Source organism: Haliotis cracherodii, unplaced genomic scaffold (assembly GCF_022045235.1).
Source record: "Haliotis cracherodii isolate W230 unplaced genomic scaffold, xgHalCrac1.p SCAF_4, whole genome shotgun sequence".
Classification (NCBI taxonomy): Eukaryota; Metazoa; Mollusca; class Gastropoda; order Lepetellida; family Haliotidae; genus Haliotis; species Haliotis cracherodii.
The window spans coordinates 10116308-10142898 of record NW_027266297.1 but is presented as its reverse complement, the minus strand read 5'-3'; the positions used below and the strand labels follow the sequence as shown (position 1 = coordinate 10142898).

The 26591-nt window shown below is 40.6% G+C and overlaps 2 protein-coding genes across 2 annotated transcripts; one reads left to right on the top strand and one right to left on the bottom strand.

Annotated features, from left to right (window-relative positions):
• The first annotated feature begins 4619 nt into the window (after window positions 1-4619).
• LOC139478511 (acetylcholine receptor subunit beta-like 1) lies at window positions 4620-8330 on the top strand. Its single transcript, XM_071261001.1, has 3 exons — window positions 4620-4940; window positions 6528-6995; window positions 8262-8330. The coding sequence occupies exons 1-3, from the start codon at window positions 4620-4622 to the stop codon at window positions 8328-8330; spliced, it is 858 nt and encodes a 285-aa protein (XP_071117102.1).
• A 431-nt stretch (window positions 8331-8761) lies between these two features.
• LOC139479827 (NACHT and WD repeat domain-containing protein 2-like) lies at window positions 8762-26073 on the bottom strand. Its single transcript, XM_071262721.1, has 7 exons — window positions 25842-26073; window positions 18266-18354; window positions 17256-17375; window positions 16779-16991; window positions 16071-16215; window positions 15063-15634; window positions 8762-14564 (listed from the first exon to the last, which is right to left on the bottom strand). Exons 1-7 carry the CDS (start codon window positions 25957-25959, stop codon window positions 10572-10574), a joined length of 5250 nt encoding a protein of 1749 aa, XP_071118822.1. The 5' UTR covers window positions 25960-26073; the 3' UTR covers window positions 8762-10571.
• Window positions 26074-26591: the final 518 nt, after the last annotated feature.

Sequence of the window (26591 nt, the reverse complement as noted above, 5' to 3'; positions counted from 1 at the left end):
TCTTGTCGACAATGTGCGATCTTACTATTTGTAGGCCCATCCATTAACAAAAGATGAAGTCGTTTGATTTCTTTCAATGACAATAAGTAAAGTGCTGTTCGTATTTAGTGTAGTCTCGGTGGTTGTTGAAGGATGCGCATCAATCATCGAAATCAGTTGATCCTTTTTTGTGACCATGTCTTATGGATGGCGGAAAAATGCATAATATATTGGCATTTGCAGTTGCTTGGTTAGTTTCTACGTTAACTAATTTGCCTTTTTTTACGCCAATGGAATCTATTTCGCCAGATAGTCGAAATGTATTATTCTCCCGTTGACGTTGTATGTTTAAAATTATGTCACCGTCTCTTCGTTTGAGTACAAAATACTTCAAAGATGTATAGCTACGTAGAAATATTGTACCAAACAGTTTTTCGAGAGCATTATACCACATTTTTGACGACTGCATTTACAGCAAATCCGTAGGGGTCGAATCAGAAGAAATATTATGACAAATGACACAGCTGGAGAGTAAATTTACCCACGTAAACACATGTTTCGTAACACCAGCACGACACACATGCTCGTATGATTCACTACACGGTTCTTATAGCTAATAGCTTATCAGAAACGCAAAGACCATAGTGCAGTATTTATACACGACCACTGAAATTTAATCAAAACGTCAAGTGTTTTGTCAATAGTAAAATTCAACAGCCAGTGGGATCGTGTGCAAGTGAGGTTTGAGGGTGTTTTACCTTTTTATATTGCGTTACACAGTTATACATTTCCGCGTTAAACCCAGAGGATCTCTCCTCATGTTACCATTTGCATGATTGAGCGAGATTTTGCTTCAACATCGCTTTGTATTTTTACAGTATTACAGTTACAGTATTACAGTATTACATTATGTAATCGGGAAAGCCCGAAGTGATGCAGGTCTTAGACGTTTCCCATTTTGGTGAAACCAAATCCTGACAAACCTTGAAACATAATCAGGACGAATCTACACTTTTGTATGACTGTGTGTGGAAGTGTACGGTTATTATAGTTATAAGGTTTGAGGTTGAATAAGTATATAGCATTATTTCTAAGTTTGTCACATGTTTTCAAAACTACGAAATGAATACACGTATGTGTACTGTTTGCTCGGTACCGAAGTAGAGACTAAGAACTATGAAGAACAATAGGCTCTTCTATACCTCACACTGAGAAATACCGTTAGCAATTTGTGTTAAGTAGTATTGGGGATTTAGGGGTGAGCCAATTAAATTCAGGGAGAATTAGGTGAGTGAGTATGGTTTTACGCCGCTTTATCACGGCGGGGGACACCAGAAATGGTCTTCACACATTGTACCCATGTCGGGAATCGAACCCGGGTCTTCGGCGTGACGAGCTAACGCTTTAAAAACTAGGCTACCCGACCGCCCCTGTGAGAATTAGGGACATTAGGGATTCATGGGAGGTGTTGGACACCCTCTGTCTTTAATACATTGTAATTTCGTAATATCTCCGTTTATAGCCCGAACGGTTAGAGAGTTACCAACGTGTTGTTGTGTTGAGTGCATGTTGCTACCGTATTTACCGCATTAAGAATGTGACAAGCTGTGTTTTGTACATGAAAGCAAGTCTGCTATTTTTGTATGGTTTCAGCTTGAACATGCTTCTTATTCTATACTACTGGTACTTACAAACGCAACAGTGTAAACATATGTAACGTGTTTCTCTTTAAAAATTTGTCCGCCTCCGTGGTCTATTGGTAGAGCGTCCGCCCGGAGAGCGGAAGGTCGGGGGTTCGATCCCCGGCAGCGTCATACCAAAAGCCGTTAAAAGATGGTACTTGTTGTTATCCTGCCTGTCGCTAGACATTAAGGGCCTAAACAAGTACTGACTCGAAGTCAGTATACTGCGTCTGAGTGGAGTATTAATGTTAAACTGCGGTATTGTGTATTGTGTATTGAGGAATGTGTCTGTCTCAGTGGGTTAGCACTATAAAGTCGGCTTTAGTCCGGACTAATACAAGCAGTCACACTCTCATACACACACACGTGCATGCAGCTGGGTGCATAAGTGCAGTAATCTTGGTTGCGACGTTAAACCCCATTTCACATCACTTCACTTTTAAAATTGTCTGTTTGGTGCATCATGCCACAGAATAAAGCAGTGTATTGGAAAATGGCAGAGTCAAATGTTTATTGACGTTGAAACTTACATTTAGTTCTTGAAATTTCCACGATTATGATTAAATGGAAATACCTTTGGAATCTGTGAATACCGGCATTTGATGGTCATGATGCACATGGCGTTTTGTTGCTGAAGCAGTAAGCGAAAGGTGATATTTTAGAGAGACGACAATCACTAAGAGACAGAACACTGAGATACAGTGGGTACGGAGAAACTAGAGCTACAGAGGCAACAGAGACGTACACAAAGGGTCACAGTTCACAAAGCATCATTAAACTTTTCTTTTTCTTTTGTAAATATCTAATTTGATAAAAATCTAAAAGTCCCCGAAAAGTTATGAAAGCGCTGAATGTTTTTTGGAGAGAAGCAAGACTGTATGAAGCTTGTTGTGTTTTGATCCTTAAGGCATGTATTAACTAATATTATACAAACTTATTACACATTTGAACACTTGATGAATGAGGATCTGTTGCAAACTGAACTACATCAGGATATTAGAAATGACAGAGGTCAGGGCCATCAGAACTAAGTATCTCATGCGTCCACCATTTGCGTAAAGCACTGCCTGGCACCTCCTGCCCAATGAGGGGTAACATGTTGAGGAATGTTGGGAATACCCCTGTGCCCGTTGTGCATGTGTAAGCTGTTGCGGTGTATGTTGTTCAGAATGAGGCCGACGTCCGAGGCGAACCCAACTCGTCCCACATGTATTCACTCGGCTTTACATCTGTCGATTTAGGCCATGGGCGGATCTTACATGAGAATAATAATTACGTAAGAATGGTACTGTTACACAGATTGTATGGGTGTCTGCCGTCAAGTTGTCTGACTCTTGCATACGGTTTGTTCTACAATTGTGGAAATGGCGACCACATACGTACGCTGCAAACGCCACATTTGTTGACCTGTCATGCAGGTGGCGGAACATTCATGCCAACGCCAGTACACCCAGACTCTCCACCTACCTCGATGCAGCGTTAATCTCGACGAGTCGCTTAACAACAAAACAATATGATTAGGCTATACTGTGCTTGCATTGGTTGACATCACTGGCCTCGGAGTTGACGATGTTTGATTATCTGTCGATGACAGCCGCCTCCTAAAGGGGGTTCCGCAGTGACAGGTCAGATGTCCTTATCAAGACTCAGATTGCTGCGGTTGAAGAGGATACTTTTGTTCACCTTCGCCTCAAATGACGCAGCCATCTTCCAGTTGGTTTCTAGAAAAGGTCAAGGTAAGGTGTGCACGTGGTTATCACATGACCCTCACCAATTTGTTTTTGCTAATTCTAATCTGATCTTTGCGGCTTTTGAAATCATGGGCAGAAATAAGTGTTAATTTCAAAGAAGTTATCATAAAATCGTTCTGACAGACCAGGAATAAATGGATGGACGAAACTGTTCAAGGCGAGAGAAATTTGATATAAGGATATTGCTTATGATTTCAATTAATGGAATTATAGTTTCTCTAAACAAAACTATCCAAAGGAAACATAACTACATCCACAGAAGCATTGGCCTCCGAGGTATTGATTAGTGTGTCTCCACAAGCTGTATCACACACTCAACACATGACAGATCGCATAACAAACAAAATTAATCAGGTAGTTTGTGACGGAAAGAATATTTACACATTCCCTGCAATATTTGAATAGAGTCATGAAGGAAAATCACCTAGTATTTGTTCAGGTATTTGTGTTCGACTGTCCTTTCTATTGTAATAGATAGTCACTTCAGTGCAAAGTATCTGTCAAGACGCATGTGTGTATCGGCTCAGGGTATTACTATATCGGGGTGCTGAGACAAAACAAATACGCGATGCTATGATGTCCTGAATGAGACGACTAGGGTACCCAAACGAAGACATGCATAATCCAAGATCACATACGAGACAAACAACGACAGCGAGCCTCAGTGTACTGGAATCAATGAAAAGGTTTGGTGCTTTGCAGTCAGTATATGGGGATGGCACGTAGAGCCAGATGTTTATTACGTGTGGTTGAACACTACGTACTGTGATATTCCCTCCACAAGAAAGCACTGGGACTTCGGTAAGATAGCAATCGACGTTCATGATTTAAGAAAATCATTGACATGTTATATCCCCGAATACGTGTCACTAAACAAATAACATTTACTTGAGGAAGCATTTGCCATGATAGTGGTAAATTATTTTGAATATTATTAATCATATCTATTTAGTTAGTGTGTCAATATATGTCACATCTTTTATAAAGTTGTCAATATATTGCATTTTCCTCTTCCTTCTATCGATGACGAACGGTTAATAGACTTGCTTGTTGCTTCTGGTCTTTTTTAAAGTATTTTATACTCGAACTGATCAGCTACCTTCGTCCTGTTACATACGCATATTCCATTTCAGTTGAGGACAGATCACATAAACTAGACTAAGCTCTATTAGGACAAGGCAATTGTATAGATACTTTGTGAAAAAGCATGACGCCCTTAATTCCCCTACACCTTTCCTTCGTCTTACTGCTCCTGGCGAAGGTCTTCTCGGGCCAAACTTTGAAAAAACAGCTTAGCCTTGCACTTGAGATCGAGAGAAGATCCGTGCTTGCCAAAGCCGACCCTGTGGCAGGACAGCAGATTGACGTCAATATGTGGTTCAATCTTCTGTTTATTATTGGACTGGATGAACGTCAACAGATTCTGACAACCAGCGGCTGGCTGGATTTGTGGTGGAATGATGATCGGTACGTCTGGAATTCTACAGAGTATGGAGGCATAGGGTCCATTATGGTGCTTCATGAGAAGGTGCGTGCATGTTTTCTTTTGTCGCTATCAGCAATTTTCAAGCTCTGTAACACAAAACATGTTGAAGACTACCTCCTTTATGATAGATTAACTATAATAATATAAGATGAGTTGAGTGGAATTGGGTTTATCGTCGCCTATAAGATTATAGCTGTGTGTGTAGTGTACGTGCGTGCGTGCGTGCGTGCGTGCGTGCGTGCGTGCGTGCGTGTGCTTGTACTAGTCCGGACTAATGTCGGTTTTATTGTGTGCTAGGCCACTGAGATACCATACCGCATGAATACCCCACTCAGACACAGTTTACTGATTCCGAGCCGACCAGTCCTTGTTTTTGCACCTTAATGCCAAGCGTCAGGCAAATTAACAACAGGTACAATATTTTAACGTATTTAGGCATGACGCGGCTGGGGATCAAACCCAAGACCTTCTGCCAACCAGGAAGAGGCTCTATCCACTAGACCACGGAGCCGGTTATAGTAATGCGAAAGCATCGGGTGGTCTTTAACTTCTTTGGAGTAGTATATACTGGGCTGGGTTGTTAATAAGTCTTGAACTACCATCAGTGCTCTAAGGAGTTATGCCCCACGCCGTCATGTGCTAGTGAACGCATTCAGCCAAGTCACCCGATCCATCTAAGTTGCCTCCAACGACACATATGGGTTACTTCAGAGCAATTCTTCCTCATAATCCCCATGGCGTTAGAAATACTAGCATATGATCCTATATGAACTTCCTTAGCTTTTTCTATTTGGGTTGCTAGAGTGTATGTAAGACACAATTGTATTCCTTTAGCCAAATCTCGTCAACTCGAACTTCTTGGGAACGATTGAAATATAACGTTCGAAGCAAGTGAATTTAGTTACAAGGTCTTAACGAAAGAAGTATGAGAAAGGATAGAGCTTTATGATCCCAAGGGATAGTGTTCATGGTTGCATTCTCATCAGCAAAATACATGATGAATATAAAGATGAGCTTGTGTCTTAACATACATACATGTACACCACATGTACTCGTAGCGGGGGTTGAATTGGATTCAAAAGATTAATACTAACCCGTATAAAGGCTTGCGGGACCTGTTTGTTCTTGTTTGGATACACGCAGAAGATACCAGAAGTTAATGTTCATATGCAGAGAATATGATATGGCTATTGCAACCTCAAAATACTTTCGGGGCGGTCGGGTAGCCTTGTGGTTAAAGCGTTCTCTCGTCGCGCCGTTGACCCGGGTTTTATTCCCGACATTGGTACAATGTGTGAAGCCCATTTCTGGTGTCCCTATCCATGATATTGCTGGGATATTGGTATAAGCGGCGTAAAGCCATACTCACTCAAAACACTTTCACTATAAGCAACCTTCTCACCACGCCAGCTACTCGGGGGGAGGCATATGTAAAGGATAACGTCCTTATAGTTTATGCTCTATTACATGTACAATAAACCTCGTGCAGATCGTCAGCAATTGGTCGACATCCCCAATGCATACCAAGTACCAAAACCGGACAGTTTTTGGACAGTAGGTGATAAAGAGAAGACAATTAACAAAGGTTTCAAGCCGTCAATATACGGAAACTGGTCATCCTTTTTTCAGGTATGGAAGCCCGACATAGTAGTCCGCAACGCCGTCAATAGTTTGGGTGTCGTGGGCATGAGTGATGACTTTCTGAGGGTCTTTTCATCTGGTTACATTGAATGGTCTCCTGCAAATGTCTACCAGACTATTTGTGAAGTAGATGTCCGGACCTTCCCTTTTGACTCGCAGGTCTGCTACATGAACATATCTTCATGGGTTTACTACGCGGATCAGGTCCGCCTCGTCCCCTACAGCAAGGGTGTGATACTGCGGCACTACAAGGAAAACAGTGAATGGGAGCTGCAGAGTCTGGACTATGAGGATGCCTTCTATAACTTCAGCAACAACCATCAGAACGGTGTGACATTCAGATTCATTCTCAAACGCCATAGTGTCTTCTACGTTTTGAAAATTCTCATCCCGACGATTCTGTTGTCGTTGCTTAATGCTTTTGTGTTCGTGGTTCCAGTTGAATCTGGCGAGAAGGTATCTATCTCTGTGACAACAATGCTTTCTCTGACCGTATTCCTGAGCTACATTGGTGACGTTACACCCAATAATTCTGATAATATTCCCGTCTTCGCGATGTTCGTTGTTCTACACCTGTCCTTAGGGGCGCTGTCCATTATTTGCAATATTATAACATTGAACTATCATTTCAAATGGAGACTGAATGAGGAGGAGGGCAAGGAGGTTGCAATATTTCAGAGGATATCGACCCGTCGATTGAAGGATGGTGATCAAAATGATCTACATGGTATCGATTGTCAGGATATTAACTGTTCTGACGAGATCAACCACAATTTTACTACAAATATGAATAATCTCGCTCAAGAAAAAAGGGCATCAAAGAAAACTTTGAAACCTAAAGTAGAATATCTGGATAAAATATTTTTCGTTGCTTTTATATCGGCATCTCTGACAGTTACATTATATGCACTGTTCAGAATGCTTTTCTGAGCAGTTAATCATGAATCTCATAAATATATTTGGTATGTGTCTTAACATATATATCCATGTTAAGTATGCATATTGAGTTGTAATTTTACAAAACAAAACTGTGTATTTGGATACTTAGGTATGTTATACTATCAACATTTTGCATATATGCTAAACATTTACAATGCACTGAAGTATAACTAATTTGCATGCTCTATCATTCACTGTTGCAGTAAGTAATGCGTCACCGTTCGTAAACTGGAAAACATTACCCATCATTGTAGAAAGATATCAAATGTAACCTAACCTTCCCTTATTTGAACATGTGCATTTTAGTGAATGTCAGTGCTGATATGTTACTTGAAGCAATATGACGTCACGTTGCTACATTGTTGAAAACAATACGAAAGGACATCAACCACCAGTTGATAATAATACGTCATCTGAACAGTAAGTTGACTTCCCGTTCTATGTAATTCCCTATTTTAAGTTGTAACCGTGTTTGTTGAGATAATCTGAATTACATTTGCATGTGTTTGATATAGTCAGAATCGTATAAAGGAGATTTCCTAAGAAAATGGAAAGGTTTTTGTCGCTTTTATCTATTCTTGTTTACCTTCATATTCTATGTTATATAAAGAATAAACTAATCGAAACTCGGAATCCCGGTTTAACCTGTCCCTCGCTTCATATTGCCCAAAGATAGGCTGAAAACATTGGTTAAATATACCAGCAAATAACATCAAATGAAGTAGTTCACCCAAATCAAATGGTATTTTCACTTCAATATTTTATACTGGAATATCATTTCAGATTGCTGGTTTTACTGAGTATGTGATGGTGAAACTTCTACTGGTCCCAAATGAAACTTGCAGATATTGAATACCCAATAATGTTAGCAAATCCCAAAACATATGACATCTATTTCTTAATAAACACTTGAACTTTGCACTTTCCACATTTGCCACAGAACAGTCATTGTTTGTGAATAATGGTTGAAGTACTATTGGGCCTAAAACTGTTAATTAAATGGTTGTTCATGTTGACAAGTCTCCAAATGATTTATGTTAGGTTTTGTTTATACATATGTTCCTATATACGTCAACATGCGCACCGTCCGCGTATTTTGTAACTTAGTTGTGCTAGAAAAAAGTTTGTTTGCACGCAATAAAATTTGTTATATCAGTATCATTCCATACACAGTAATATAGAGTAATGAAGAAGTTGTCCTTGTTTATCACACCAACTTCTAAATGCCAATTTCAAATAGCGGTTGTTCTCAGTAACAACGTGAATCCAAATGTTCTAGATAAAATTTATTTTTTAAAAGGTATCAATCATAAACAACAAGGCATAAAAGAGAACGGTGTAGCGTCATGGAACCTATGACTGAAAGCACTATCGATGTATCACAGAATGTTGACTTTAACAAATCACACCAAAAAACTTACAAACATCACATTTCTATATCAGTTCTCTTAACCCGTATCACAACATGAGACATCGTCCTCGGTATCACAAATGTCAGCTCAAGCGTCATTAAAATCAAGACAGGAGTTTTCGGAATAAAATAGGAGGCAACCCATGTTGGTGTAGGCGCGCTCGTGTTCTGCTGCCGACAAAATTCCTCAGATATTACTGGAGTGATACATGATTTCACTGTTATCTCAATAAAGCTATTTCCCAAAATACAAACAGCTTATTGAAAGGTTTATAGAAATTGGGCATATCATTTGATTCTGAGCAAAACGTCTGAAGACGTAAATTAGGGGTAAATTGTGTCAAGTGATAGGCACATGCACGAAACAAGTACAAACATGGATTCTTCCGAGTTCTAGATCTGGCCGAGATGACTTGAGGGATTGAGCCGGATGATATACTCAACTCAACGCGCTCAACTTCAGTTTGACTGACGAAGATTTCAATGACACAGATTTGACATGTATTTACAGCTGCCAGAAAAGGTATGTACATATTTATAGTTTGCTTTATAAATACATAAGAATACATCAGAGATCCTTCATTTTAGACTGGTTGCGCCTTTCGCCTTCACTCGGATTGATATGCATGCATCGTATCGTGAGTAGTATCTATCTGTATAAATGATGATTGCATACATATATTATTTCTTGCTATATCATGTTATTGTAAGAAACGGGTTATAACATCATAAGAATAAAGCGCTCCTAAAATCAAACATCTCAAACATACTGACAACGTGTTCTGGGTCCAATTGAACCGATTTCAGTGCTACAACTGTTGAAGGCCTATGATAAAACTTAGAAGTTTAAATTAGCTAAGCGCTAAGATTGTTTTGTACAAGTGGACCCAGGTGCATTCATCTAATGCTACCTGGCGATAATATACAATGAACTTTCAAATTAACTTTGTTCTACTGATTATAAGGACACTAAAGGGACTATTCAGTGAAATAACAATGAAATACATGTATTGCGATTTACCATTGCATATATATTGCATAGTGTGTGTCGTGGTATCTGTGAGTGTTATGTACACATACCTACATTGTTGTGAAACATGATTTGTTTAATATTTGTTTGTGAATTTGTGATATTTATCAAAGATGGTTGTGTTTCCGAATCCAATAAAATGATCTACACTACGTATTTATTTCTGATTTAAGGCTTGTTTAACACTATTTTCCCTACATGGATCACTTGGACCAGGAATTGATATATTTATTTTTTGTTATCCAGAGAAGTAACTTATACATTATATCAATAGATTATCCAAACATAATTCTAATGGCTTCCACAACTTTCGATAGATAGCCAAAATGTGCTTTAAAGATTGCGCTATGGGTTCGGTTTCACGTCACTGTGAGCACGGCTTGTCAACAGTGTGGGAGAAAAGCCCAAACTGATGTTTGTCTTTGACGGTGACTTCTTCAGTGAAACCTGCGAAAACAGGTGGGGGCTTGTGAATCAACTTATTACAAATTGTACAGAAAGTTTACTCATGCGAGTATGGTTTTAGGCCACCTTTAGCAATATTCAAACAATATCGCTGCGGGAGATTCAGATCACATGCAGATTTCAGTGACTCTTGCATAGCTTTCAAGTATGTTGCCGTCAAATGTTAAGTCACTCTCCACTAATGTCATCACATAACTGAACACACGGCAGACTTTGAATACATCTGTGTGTCAGACTTGGGTCGTTCCCTCGGCAGATGTGGAACCCTATTCAGGAGTTCCTTTTCCCTTGGGCCCAAGCTAACCACAGAAGGTGGACGGGAGTAGCTGCGAAAGCTGAACTGGTCGATTTTATCCCAAGATCGTGATGTCTTTCCATCCACAGCAGGTGTTGGAGACTGGGGCAGCTGTCTGCTGCTTATTCTAGCCAGAACAAGCTGTGGGTTTTCTACGGCTGGGTCTATGAGGACATACGAGACAAGGGCTCCATCTGTACAACCAACAATCAGAGTTCTGTCATCCTTGCATAGTGTCAAGGAGCAAACTGGTGCATGGACATCACACTGGGCAATGACTTCACTGTCACACATACGTATTGCGTATATCATTGATCCTTTAAAGTACACTACGACAGAACCATCTAATACAAGGGCCTTAGGCACTGAGGGTGGATTTGCAATCTGGTCAGTGTATTCGCCACTCCAGAGGTCAAATATACGTGATTCTTTGTCCAAGCAGAATGTGAAGTCTTTTGCGAACAGAACATCTTGGATATCAGCTGTTGAGTCTAGAAAGGGGTCGATCTTTCTGATAACCCATCCATTTCCGACTTCAAAGAGGATGAAGCCAAAATGAGATGGGTTATTCTGATACCCATTCTCTATACCGTTGTGACAGCCATCAGGGGAAGTGTTGGTTGAGTAAATGACCGCAATCAAGTTCTCCATGCAAGGACATGGTCTGAGGTCTATGATATTGTCCACATTATCCACCAGTCCTAGGCTCTCAAGCGTGTAGCATGCAAGTCTCATATCCTTGTTCAAGTCAAAGATACATATGGTTGGTGTGTCATACACACCTGAGTTTTCAAGATAGTCCTTAGCAGTCAGAGCAACCAGGTACCGATCATTTCTTGTTACAAAGGGCTTCTTGAGAACAAATTTCAATGCTTGCGCATGCTCCTCTTCTGCAAGTGCTCCTGCTGCGAACTGCATTACTGTAATGAAGTAAGGGGCGCGGAAGGTAATGTCTTTCTGTCCAACGAAGATGATGATGTTTTTCTCATTTAGACAAACGCAGTATCCAGGAGCATTGCCAAACTCCTTTATAACCCTTCTGTCAGTCATGTCCCAGATCCGCGTTGAGGTATCACTCATTTGGGGGACAACTGTGAGCAAGAGATAATCCCCAGCTGGTGTGATGGCCATATCCTTGACATCTGAGTCATGCGTAAGGAGATCAAGCATTGTTCCAGTCTTCATGTCTATCATGCCTATGGCATCACTCTCCTCACACTGAACAATTGCTACAGAACCATCCTCCGTCAAAAGAACTTGTTGGATGGGGCCAGTAACTCTGTCTAGCATATCCACCTTGTTAACAGCTTCCTCTATGTTCCACACCTGTATGGTCTTGTGTCCTTGGAGCTGTGTGATTACCTGGTTTCTGTGCTTGGTAACCAGAAGGGATGTGATAATTCCGATAGGGGCCTGAAGGCTGGTGACAACACTTTGTGTTTCAATTTGCCAAATGTACACATTCCGAAATATGGTACCAATGACATATTTGCCATCACTAGAGAATTCAGCTTTGGTGAAGTTCAGTTCAACGTAGTGACTCTTTGGTAGCCTGAACTCTTCTGGGATGTCACGGGGTCTCTCAAGTTTTGCACATACACTCTCAGTAGCTCTATCGTGAACGAGTAGAATCCTGTTCCCACGAACAAGGACAAGCTCATCATCTGGGGATACCTTAAGATCAAGAATTGTGTCATCCTGCAGAATTTCATCAAGGATTCCTTTGTAGCTCATGTCCACCACACCGAAACTGATGTGCAGTGTGTACAGTTTAGGTTCTACAGTATTGGACAAAAAAGCTCTGTATCCATCATGGCTAAAAGTGAAGCAACTGGGCTTATAGCCGACCGATAGAGTACACAGAAGATCAAGCGAGTCAAGATCGTAAGACAGGAGGTATTCATTTGAACTGCAAAAGACATATTTTCCATCTGGGGAGATTTCGCATATTGTAGATTTACCATCCAAAGCTACGATTTGCAACAATTTGCAAGATGACACATCTGCTATACACAGAAAGCTGGTATCTGTTGTAACTATAGCACAGAGTCTGTCATCAGTGATACACATCGGTCCTTTCTTGTAGGTTTCAGTGGGTTTCATCTGAATATGATTCAGAATAATTATTTGTCCAAGGAATGATCCAGTATCTGCTTCATGAAACTTGATTGCCTTTTCTGTGACATGATCGACGATGACGAAATATTTTCCATTTGGTGTGACCAAAAAGTCTCCATTTGAAGTAAAGACTGTGTCTTTCAATCCTCCATTAAAAAGATCAAACATATAGATATATGAACTGTCGCTCTCTTTTGTCAAAAGGAATCTGTCTTTGTTTGTTATGCCAAAATACTCACTTGGCACCGGGCATTCCATGGTAAATTGAAGAGAGCTACCGGGAACTTGCAGGTATGGAAAATTGGGTATGAGGGCACAGTGGTCCAGACCGGTTGTATCGCACTGGTTGACAAGCTCTCGAACATTTACATGTGTTGTGTAATAGGGCAGAAGGCGACCAGTGATTTCTGCAGGGAGATTGTTGATGTCTCTTTGTAGGGTTGGTTCAGATACACGCAATGCTCCTTCGACGAGAGAGGCTTCTGATGCAGGACTAAGAGAAAAGTCTGCCATTATATGCTGCAATGACAGGGCTTTAATCTTGTTGTATAACCATTCATAGTTGAAGAGAACTAGAGTTTTTAACTCATCAGCTCTTCCTGATAAATCAAGATGGCGAGGAACCTTGTCATACTTTCTTTTGTTGAATTTCACACCTGACCCATTGCTTGTGAATGTCAAAGGTTGTGCTGGAACTCTCCTGTCAGATTTGTCACCGCATGGAAGCAAGATAACGTCACTTTTGGTTTCAGCTTTTGTCACTGGTTTCGGTGTATCAGTCCAGGTTCCTAGGTAGTAATCTGCAAGGACTGAATGCGTTTTCCTTTTGACAGATTCTTCACATAAATATCTTGCTTGGCACACCTGAAGGAACAGATCATGATTCCAACTGTAAATCGTTGCATCATCTGTATTTCTGTATGTCATGAACTGTTCCAGATTGCGTTTCAGTTCCAGCCACTTCTGAGGAGGTATCCGCCGTATTGCAGGGTGGTAGCCAGTGTAGATGCTGTTCAGAGCATCCTCATCCAAAGAAAGGAGATCCTCCATTTCACAGTCACTAAGACCTGTCTCAGAAGCAGCCATAAAAGCCATGCACCTGGAAACAAAAACTTTACAATGGCGTGCTTCAAGTTTGCTGAAAAACATATTGATAGCATCCAAGATTCCTGAAGTCTTGGAAATAGAGTCTGTCCCAAGGAAGCTGTGAAGGGTCTTTCCTTCTTCAGCCAATAGATGAATATACATAGGCAGAGAACATTTTGTAAACGACTCCTGGTAGGTTTCGTATTGTTCTTGTGTGATTTGCCTTCCAGACGCGGCGAGGATTTCTTTCATTAGTCCCTCACACTCGTCACCACTGAGGTTATCAAGTTGCATATATGCACTGTCATCTTGAACAATATCACTTCTCAACGTCTCAAGGATTTTGTTAGAACTTGGTTGGCATGTTATTATCATCTTGACATTTACAGGCAACGATGCAGGAAACCATGCCATAAGGTTTGCATTATTGTCAGGTAGAATTTTCTCCAGTGCATCCAAGAGTATCACAACTGAGAGATAATTTGGAACAGAGTTAAGAAGTTCCTGGAAATAGACAGGGAGGTCCTTTAGGTCTGACGGTATGCTTGCCTGGTCGCTGTTTATGATGGCACACAACTGAGAACAGATGCTTGAAAGTATTTGTCGAACATCCGAGCTCATCTGGGTGAAGCCCACATACCGGATGATCAAGGTTCCACCGTCTCCATATATATTGGAAATCTACAAAAGAATATGTATTATTAGTGATACAACTATTGGCACTTGCAAAGGCAAACTTGTTTGACATTGTACTGCATTGCTGGAATCGATGAATATGGTTATGTATAGTGAGTGAGTGAGTTGGGTTTAACGCCGCTTTTAACATTATTCCAGTGACATCACGGCGTGTCAGCTTAATGTGGGAGGAAAAGCCCGAAGTGATGCAGGTCTCAGACGTTTACCACTTAGGTGAAACCCACGAGCACGGGTATGGTGCTGACTATAAATATGTATATATATATATATATAAAACTATGGATAACGATAATCCCCAGTTAACTGGGTTTTATTGTATATTGACTTGGGGGAATACGTCTTATCAATAACTTCAAAAATTAATTATCATTAATAACCATTCCATGTAAGGGAACAAAGTCAAAATGCTAGGGCTGAATTTTAAGGTTACTCTTTGTTCGAGATTCAAGCGAATTTGAAGAACATAATTAAGCGCATGCCTACCTCTTGTGCAATCCTTGACAGAAGTTTAGTTTTGCCACTTCCTGATTCCCCATATATGATCAGAGGCAATGAGGATTCCTCTTCAAGGTATGCCTGGACTTGCGAGAGCGTGTCCTGTCTACCATAGAAGTGAGCTCCGAGCTGTTTGCATCGCTCCAGATGGAGCAATGGTTCAAGACATAGCTCTGGAAAGTCCATTCTTCTTCTAGGAACAGTCTCGTCAATAAGCTGGACCAACCGATCATGAACCTGGTTACACAGCCCATCGAGATATTTCCTGTGTAGCTTGGAGTTGATGACATCGTCATACCGCCACAAAACATCGTAACAAATTGCATTGTTTTGGGATACTAGATTCTTTGCTCGCTTCTTCACTTGCTGTAGTTTCAGGTCAGCCTCCGCATCCAGTTCCAGCTTGTCAGTCTTGTCGTTGCAGATGATGTCGGTAAAACATGGCGTGCGCTCATCTCCAATGTAATTCTTGAGGTCAATGATGTCCCTTAGGACAAGGAGACAGTGCTGTTGGGGATTACCGCTGTCGCAGATGCCCATTGTCATCTCAATTTCTTGTTCTGGAAGACATTGAATACATAGAATAAATAATCTTTTTATTTAGATTTCATATATAATACTACTCAAGATCAGTTTAATTGACAAGAGAGCCCCATAAAAACACAGAAAAAATAAGAAGTATACATATGATATTAATTTCCGAAATTTGGATTTAAAAGTCAAATTGAAGTGATTCAAAACCCACTCTATTTATCTGTGAACAAAATGTTATGATGTATAGGAATCAATAACAAACAGGGTCTCATTATTACAAAGAAAACCATCAAGTATAACATTCAGAAAAGAGCATGAGAGCCGGGGGGCTTTTCAGCTCCCAATTAACGCTATTTGGAACCCTGCACTTGTTCCACTATGCAAGTGTCCCCCATACGTTAAAATTACATGTGTTATAAATATTATATAAATGGTTATCGTATCTGTTTTAGATAGGCTCACCTGATATGAAGTACTTTATTTTAGTGTCACTGTCTATTGAGCCTTCGCTATAACAGAATTCTGCTCCCTTCTGTAATAGACGTCTTATCTTGGCATCTGTCTCCTTCTTCAAACACTCGGCAGCCGATCGCTTGTTCTCATCCTCCTGTATGGGAAACAATTAATGATTAGGCACATAATTTTAAGACGGAAATAGGCCATTTAAATATTGCCTTTTAATGATACTGAGACAGGTGCATATGGTAGTGATGTAGAAATTATTCACACAAAAAAAGTGATCAATCCACGTTTTATTTTCCACTGAAGGCCAGGAACCCACGGCCATGGCGTACATTTCTAGGTACATCCGGCATAGCGACGAAGTGTATGTGTTGGAGGACATAACGAGATATAATTGTATTACATCGGACGAAAATAACTCAACCGGGGCCTTTACCTGTGCTCTAACCCTTGCTGATGTACATTTGGCTAGGTGAGTGTGTCCAGTGAATGAGTGAATTGGATTCCACGCCAATTTTAGCTGGCGAGGACACCAATAATGGGCAATATATACTGCGCCTTATGGATGATTAGCACCAGTATAAAACCGGCGCACAAGCTGACGCACAGCCCACTGTACTAGTGGAACTCGAACACGGAAACCCGGCATTGCAACCTAACGCCTTACTAACTGACCCACCACAACCCATGTACAAAGCAACAACTCACACTACTGATATCGTCTATGACCTCGGAAGCGGGTTTCAGGACGTAGACGGGTGGAATGTGATTATCGTCCCTGATATACCAATCGTCAAGCAAGGGGGCGCTGCGGGTCTCACGACTCCGGTGATTGTGAAGAGCAATTCGGATAGTTTCGTATTCGGAAGCCGGAATGGTTGCTTGTAATGGAGAGGCGCCATACTTTTGTCCAACAAATGCCTGAAAACGAATTTTTGGATACAAAGGTATGTTTATGCATAAGGTATTCATCTATAAATCGCGTTGTAAAAAAGAGTTATGAGCTAGGAATATTGATTAATAGCCATGAGGTCTATATTGAAAGGATGTGGCGTCGACGTCATAATCTAAAGTGACATTATTACTCTATTACGGTCCCAATAATGATGTGAGACGCGTGAAATCGTCATAATATATATACAACAACAACAATCAAAATATTCAACAGATATTTTATGGACATACCAGGAAACTCGGCCCAACAGAAAGCTGCTGACATCGAGTTATCTCCCCTTGTCGGAATTCTGCTGATACAGGAGTCACGTTATCTATGTCAGGCCGCAGTCCCCACTCCAGGTCAACCACCTGATAACAGAAGAGAAAGAATGTGTAACTATTAGTTAGTTAACGAAATGTTGTTCTAAAACCTTTCATTTTTGGTCAAATTAGAACTATAACTATTCAAACTAGTAAATAAATAGTTTCGGTAGGATGATAAAAAGCATTTTATGTTTGCATTTGGCTGGTATGTGAAGTGTGAAGGGAATGTGCAAAAACTATACCTGGAGAACAAAACACATGCTGCTTGGAGTACCTCTGACGCTATGAATACAACGAGCGAACATTGACAGTTAGTAGAACACGTATTACTTGTCTGCAGATTTCAGACTTGTCTGCAATTTCTGATTATTTTGTTCAAAGGTGTGATAATCAGGGAGTAATTAAAAATCTTTTTTTATGTTTTCAACCTTCCTTATTCTTAGAGTCGGCGAATCCGTAAACTAAATAATAAGGAATAAAGTAGGTACTATTTATAGATAACAACTTCTTTAATGTGTATGTACCATTGTAGCGGGGCTTAGCCATAGATCCTTATACCGTTGTCAAGAGGAGCATAGACTTGCTTGACAAGGGTGTAAGGGTATATACCAAAATGCCGCTATGATAATGTATATAAAAAAGTTGTTATCCATAAATTGTGTCAACTTCTATGCAAAGTCTATCAGACATTACAATAACAAATAAAACGTTTCGCAGCTAACATGACCTCGATACGTAACGGTTTAATCTGGGAGTACCCCCAGTGCAACACACTAAAAACAAAGACCGCTCGCTCGAAGATACAACATGAACTGCCCTTGTCAATCTGCCTCAACACGGGACTTATCTTCAAGTGGTCCTGATTTGCTCGATGTGAATGTCAGAAATACTGAAGTGGGGATACCACACGCGGCGAACCCTGTTTGTTCACTTACCTGGAATTCCACGCCATATTGGTTCCTGCAATACTGTCGCAGCTTTGGATAGACTATTTCCACAAATGCATTGCGCTCGGTTTGGGAATCTGGAATAGATACCACCAGTTATATTCTGTGCCCTTAAGGCCAGAACAATATTCTTTTTTTCTCATCACTTTTTTGTTAAAGAACGGGTAGGAAGGTTGAATTTTATTTTATAATTATTTCGATTTTACTCCATTTAAACTCACAATCGTAATTAAGGTAAAAACGTGGATATAAAACATTATGGAGTACGTTTATATGGCGTAAATTAGAAGACAAATAGTTGTCGTCGTGGCGGTTACATCAAACTTCCGAAGTGTAGTAACAAGACGATTTCTAAATATTAAAATGAAATACCTACACATTGCATGTTTACCCTGTCATGAGCGAAGATAGCAATCGTGCAACTATTAAATTGCTTGAATAATCAATAACTTGTCATCACTTCTTAAAGCTTCTGCAGTGCAAAGAGAGATTGAGATCAGTCGATACTTACAGTTAATATTGTACGGTTAGTGAACAACTAAAGCGGTGATACAAATCCTGAAAACAGCTATTACAAGCTTAAACAAGCATAATACTGTGCCAAACAATCTTCGCTGTATAAGTACAGAAGAATTATCTATATGTATCTAGTCTTCTATTTCATCTACTATACTTTAGTGGCGGTGGGGTAGCCCATTGGTTAAATCCCATTCCTGGTGTCCCCCGCCGTGATATTGCTAGTATATTGCTAAAAGCGGCTTAAAACCATACTATTTCACTCACTCATTCATCCACATTAAAGTAATCAATATGTGTATGGCATACTTCATTTACCCAGCGCAATACCTGAACTCGCCCTACAACGTCAGGGCTACCAACACAGATTAGAAACATTTACCAGGAATGTTCGATCCAGTTGTCGGGCGTTAAGCTGTCACTTGAAACGCGTTCAGTGTGAGTCAACGTCTTAAGAGCATGTTAAACAAAACATAGATAAAACAATAAATCAAATGCTTTGCACCATTGAGAAGTCAAACAATGGCGTTGAATCCATGAGCAATTTTGTAAGACAAGTCAAACAGCATATGAGCCTGTTCAATCATTACTTGATCCTCTGTTGCTTACAAACACCCGTCGAAATATTGCTTTCGATAATGTTTAGATATGAATCCATTTGTAAATTTTCCAAACAAGGGATAATTGGTGTGTGCTAAGATCGATAAATTGTTCCGATAAAAATACCATCAAACAGACATATGATCGATCGAGTATTTGCTCATAACGATGACTGGTGAAGTGTTTGAACGGGAAGACATGGGACATTTATGGATAAAAACTTCTTTACTGTCTGTAACGACGTTTCAGAGGTACTTTACCCGTGAGTATTAACCTGATGGAGGGTCAAGAAGAAGCCATGTCGTTACAATCGGTGCAGAATCGAGATCTTCATGATTGCTTAAGTTGACACTGTACATGTATATGTTCCTTGATATTTCTATTGAGTAACGTAAAATATTGAAGTGCGTTCTTTAAACTTCCCAAATAAAAATGAACACCGGACTCTATCGCAAACATTATCCTATCTATAACACGGATACCAAAATCGTGTTGTACAACAGACTTGAGACATCAAACTGAAACATTGAAGTCAAACGTTCTGAAATACCTTGTGTGCTACGTTACACAAATTCTGGGCTCCTATTGATAATTTGCTCTTCGGCTGTACCTGGTATATAAAGGTAAGAATTATTGTCTCAATAGTTTATGTTCATAAAATGCATGTATGCATGTAGGCATGCATATTCATAGAGGTACAACAGGTTCGTGCATTTTTCGCGAACAACTCGCATCATCACTGATTTTCAGTGATCTAAAGTTTTCACCGCCTTCTTGCCTTTTACGCCCATTGGAATCTGTTTCGGGGGAACTCGAGACTAGCTGTTCTCTGGCGTTGACGTTTCATGTACTTGATAGATGAGCAGCTAATTCTTATCAGGTCTAATAATTCAATAAAGTAATTAGCCTTTTCTCAATCAGTTGTTAGATGGCTTCATTCAATGTCAATCAATCATAAGCCTACAATACGTGGCTTTCATATGTAATCGATATAGCTATGAGGTAAATTACTGACTAGATTACCATAATCCCAGCACTAAACAGTTTATATTTATGTCTTAGTAATTAGCAATACCAGTTTTACCGGATTTAATGAAATAGCTATATCTGATTATTGTTACACGAAATGAGGTGAAATGGGTCGCGTCCAAGAGTATTGCACTTATATAGCGACGTGCATGCACGTGTGTGTGCGTGTGGCTGCATGTACTTGTCCAGACAAATGCCGATTTTATAGTGTAAGCCAACAGAGACACCATGCCGCAGTTTAACACGAATGCCCCACTAAGACACAGTATACTGAATCCGAGCCGACCAGTCCTTGTTTTAGCCCCTTAATGCCGAGCGCCAGACAGGGTAACAACAAGTACCATCTTTAAACGTCTTTTGGTATGACGCGGCCGGGGATCGAACACCCGAACTTCCGATCTCCGGGCGGTCGCTCTACCACTAGACCAGGGGGTGGGGTACATGTAGAGTTTAACGTTGTGTTTAAGATAATTTAACTTGTGTGTTTGTGTGGCTGTTTGTACTAGTCGACTGAGATAACATGCCGCGGTGAAACATGAATATCCTACTCAAACACGTTATACTGATTTCGAGCCTAGGCTAGCATAGTCACTGAAATAGAGGTATTTATAAGGTAAAATAAAAATATATATATATAGGAATCCTGGAATCTTAACGAAGCTTGAGCGATGAGAATGGGACGAAAATAGGCTGAGATTGAGAAACTAAATGGAATATGGGTGTGATTGTTCAATTAAATATATGCTCAGGATTCTGTAAGAGAGACTAAATCTTACATACATACATACAGGGGGCACGGGTGGCCCAGTCGTCTAAGGCGCCGCGATTCGCTGTGCGGAGTTGCGTCCCTTGGGCACGCCAGAAACCTATGATTGTGGGTTCGCATCCCGGTTCGCCCCGATTATGTTTCTAGGTTTGTCAGCACGAACCCGTGTTCGTGGGTTTCACCGAAGTGGTAAACGTCTTAGACCTGCATCACTTCACTTAAGCTGACACGCCGTGATATAACTGGAATATTGTTAAAAGCGGCGTTAAACCAAACTCACTAACTCACAATTACAGAACAATTAGCTTGCAGTAGCAGTTCTAATTCACTGTGAACATTACCAGAAACATTGCCCGTTGTTCCCGCACTGGGGGTAATAAATTCATATGTAATCTTTCAAGCTGATATTCACATGCATGCTCTAACTCTCTTCAATCTCAATTTGATCAATTGGACTTCAATACGTGACTTAAAATCGCTTTTTTGCTATGTGCTTTATTGGAATTGAATATCTCGAAGACGAAAGCTTTTGAAATTTGTGTGCCAGTCTCAAATGAAACACGCAGCGAGCACGATTAAAGTGTCTATTTAAAAGATATCCTGACTACATACACAAATCAATATCAAGCAATCGATTACTTACGTTCGTGATAGCAATAGTCATATAATGGGACGTTTCTCCCAGTGACAATCTCCCCAACGGGTCTTTGTATCTACACAATGCGCTGTCCTCTAGGCGAGAAACTACTAAGGGTATATGACCCTACCAATATGTTTTGGCAACACGCTAATGTAGCTTTAGGAAAGCCTGGGACGTATAATGATACCCACGCTTTAAATGAATACGCGCCGTTACCTGTAGACATGCAGGGACATATACGAGAAATTAACTTGAAATATACAACTGATTGTATGTCATGCATAGGCCATAAAGACACCTAGTATCGCTGTGGTGCTGAAATGTATGTCAATAGAGACCGGCTGGGCGGACGTTATTGACATTTAACGGTATAGGTGTTTAAGTCTTGTTGATAGATATATTATAGGGACGTGAATGATTACGGTGGGCTGTAAATCGTTCCAGACTCGCAACTGACAATAGTTGCTTGATGTGTACTGAAGTATTGGTGAGGATATACACTGAACTGCCTACGATACCATTCTGATTTAGACAGCACGAGAGAAGAGGGGAGGGGTAGGGTGGGGTTAGAAAGCGAAAGATATGACACCGACAGAAAAATGTAAGAGAATGATCTCAGAAGGAGGGACAGCCACGAGAGAGACATATGTGAAAGAGAGAGGCGGGGAGGAGAGGCACTCACAAAGTAAAACATTTCCGTGAGAGAGATCTGAGAGTGAATGAAAGGCAAATTTATGAGAATAGAATGAACTGAGAGGGAGGGAGAGAGAGAGGGGAGAGAGAAAGACAGAGAGAGACAGAGACGCGATGGACAGCAACCCACTGGGGTTACCATGTATCCCGAGTTGGGTGAAACCCGTCCACATGACCTTTGCTTTGGGGGCAGTCAATTGTGTTTACACGCATAGAACCACGAAATGTTCGTGAACGGTTGATTATAATCTAGTTCTCAAGATTGATTTTATATATACCCAGTTAGACTCAACAATCAAGGGCGTAGGTTCCTTTCCTCCAACAACGCAGCTCATCAACTATTGGCTAGACACACATGGCTAGTTTCCTTTGGTGTATCAGCCCACACAGTTACTCATGGAATATTAACACTACTAGAGGTAGTCTCAGGGGCATTAGCAGGAGAGACGAGGTGTGTGTGGGGGGGTGGTGGGGGTGGTGGGGGTGGGGGGTTGGTGGAGAGGAGAGTGGAACATACATATATACATGCATACACACACACACACAGAGTGAGACACTCACACACACACACAAACACACACAGCTACATTCTGTGGTTACCCTGTGTCCTGATTGTTGTGTGAAACCCCTACACATGTAAAAAAGTAAAAAATAATCAGTAATTATTATGATAATATATTTACAATCAGATGCTCATGAAAACTAAATCATATATATTCACAGTTAAGAACAGTTACTAATATATATTTATAGCACTGTTAAAAAGTTGACTTTGTAACATGGTTATAAAAGTATGAATCCATCCTCGATTATCCAGTGTATTACATCGCCATTCAATTACAATAATATCCCTGGACCCATTCACCACCATAGAAAGTGTCCCAACTCTCTTATCACTCATGCCATGTCTTGTCATTCGAATCAGGCTGAACACGAAGGTATGGTAGCGAAGAGGTCCATGGTATATAACCGAATGGATATATGATACAACAGATAATCGGGGTTGGCATGGTGAGCATTTTTCCTCTCTGTTCATTAAATGACAATTCCACATTTTCTTATAATATTAACAAATTGTCTAGCCGCATCACAATACTGCGTGGGTGTATTTTCTCCAGTTTTCGGTTGAGGTAAGATTGGGACCAGGGAACCTTTCCATAACTCGAACGAAAATTAAACGTACCTTCCATACCGTAGGGCTGAGATCGATTTGTGTGACGGGCCCATCTAGGCCCCACTTTCAACAAAGCGATCTTAGCGCTACGATTTTTGCATCTCCTCGAGCTGAGATCGATGTGTACACGTGGGTCCGGTGTCTGGCACAAAGCGGTATTAGCGCTACAACTGTTGTAACTTCTACAGTTCAACTAACATACGGTCACAATAGTCTTAGCGCTAAGATAGCGTTGTGCACGTGGGTCTGATGCCTGACACAAAGCGGTTTTAGCGCTACAACTGTTGTAAATTCTATAGTTTAATTAACATATGTTTATAATAGTCTTAGCGCTAAGATAATGTTGTGCATGTGGGTCCGGTGCCTGGCACAAAGCGGTATTAGCTACAACTGTTAACAGTTTAATTAACATATGTATATAATAGCCTTAGAGCTAAGATAGCGTTGTGTTCATGGGTCCGGCGCTTGGGACTAATTGATCTTAGCGCTACAACTATTGTAGCGTTTATAGTTCAATTAACATATGCTTATAATAGTCTTCGGACTAAGATAGCATTGTGTTCGTGGGCCAGTGCTTACCACCAATCTTGTATTAGATCTTTAGATAGAGTTCTATACATTTATTTCAATGTACACTTCTGGAAACTCTGCATTGTAATTTGACTAAACACATGTCCTGGCGGATCGGGTATGTAGACGACTAAAAGAAGCTGTTTTGATAAGCAAGGATAATTCCGACTCTCAAAGCTTATTCGACGAAAACGAATGAAGTTATGTATACTCAGCGTCATTTTAGAGGGGTCACGCAGATAATTCAAGATAAACGTATTCAAAAACGCATTTTCAACTTCCAAGAGTGCATTTGGAATTAACCATTTTGTACCCACATTGAATATGACTTGTCATGTATTGCACGTGCACGCGCAAATCAATGTTCGCATTCAGGCTGTGTGTTTTGGACAGGTCGTTTTCATTTACCTTCAATCTTGCAGTTTGCATTGTTTTTAATGGTCGTTGTCCATTTTTCCAGTTTCATAACACCATCCAATCAGTGGGGCATAGGCATACGCATCATATCTTCAATTGTTAATCACACTTTCACCATACACAGACCTATTGACACTTGTTGGCATATGTTCGTTTACCACCCTACAAACCTAGGTGTTCCCTCAGTAATCACGCTGAGTATATATGCACGTTGTAGCATCTAATGTGTAGGCAATAACAACGGTTAAATATTAACAACTCGGCCAAAAATGTGTACAATGTAATATGTTTGTTATGGTCATTAAGCCGATTTCATGGTGAGCAATTGATTTAATATTAATGAATGAATATAAATGAAATAGTTTTCATGCTTGGTGTGTATTTTAATCTGGAATGAATGTATCGAATGTCGATAACCACTTACATATTTAATAGCATTGCCGTGGTATCAGTTTGGTAATCACAAACAGTCACTATTTTTTTTATTTATATCCAGTGCAAAGCTGCTTCTAGAAGAATTATCATTGGGGGAAGAAGATACAGATGTGAGTATTCCAATCCTCACTCACTCACTTCATACCCCCCCCCCCCCCCCCCCCCCCCATACATACATGCGACCCGTGAAGATCCGGGGTAGAATAGGTCTTCAGCAACCCATGCTTGCCGTAGAAAGCGCCTATGCTTGTCGTAAGAGGCGACAAACGGGATCGGGTGGTCAGGCTCGCTGATTTGGTTGATGCATGTCATCGTATCCCAATTGTGTGGATCGAGGTTCATGATATCAATCACTGGATTGTATGGTCCAGACTCGATTATTTATAGACCGAGAAACCAAGAAATAAAACACCTTACAGGTTAGATATATACACATAGATACACACGCACGCACGCACGCACGCACGCACGCAAGCACGCACGCACGCACGCACGCACTCACATAATACTCCAAATCACCCTTTTCAAAAATGTTTTTTAGAAATCTCTCGTTCAAGTGTCATTAATACGAACAAGAAATGTCAATAAAAATGAGAGCGTAAAACATTTTCACTATTTGTCATTGGAGTCTGGAGTGTAATATATATATGGAGTGTAATGTCATTATTATTTTCAAGCAATTGCAACATATTTGTTTCAACTAATAACAGTCCTAGCTACTCACCTGAACCCGTTGAACAGAGGTAGAGCCGAACCCCCCGTCTGGGTACAAGAGGGGATCCCGGATCCCCTAGCCGACCGCGGAGTATGTCGACACATTGTGAATCTAGCACAGAAGCCATTGCTATATCAATTCCGCTCTAATGATGAACAAACTTAACTTGAAGTCATGATCGTGTTAAGCCGGGGCCGCCATTGCCGTATCACCTAGCCTCTCTCATTCGTTGTCAACTACAGAGGGGAGCTGTGTGTCGAACTGGCTCAGGTGCTCTACCGGTCGCGGTCGCTCGTTGTGGTCCCGCTGACACTCGTGGGTACGGCTGGTTGCTAGGGACGCTCTTTGTTTATGCTTTGAAAATGAGCAATAATCGCCCCTCTATAGGTGTAGGACGAGGCGGTGCGCTGTGACTGTGACTTTGACTGTGCTCAGTCAGCTATGACAGTTTGTCAACACAGCAATGTGAAACTTGACTTCTGTACCATGACTACTGCTGCTAATGATCGAATTGACACATTTAAATGTGTTTTTTACTCGATTTCATGCGGGACGTTGATAATGGATTGTTTACATGATCAGCTTGTATCGGCTTCTGGTCTGACCCTGACTGTGTTTTGGCGTCTAGTAAGCCACTTACGATATTGATTCGGGGAAATAGCTTTATAGATTCAGTTGTCAAAAGGGATTGGCAATGAGGAAAGTTTGTTTTCTCGGAGTCTTAGGAAGATTCCCGCACACGGCGATAGCTTAACAACA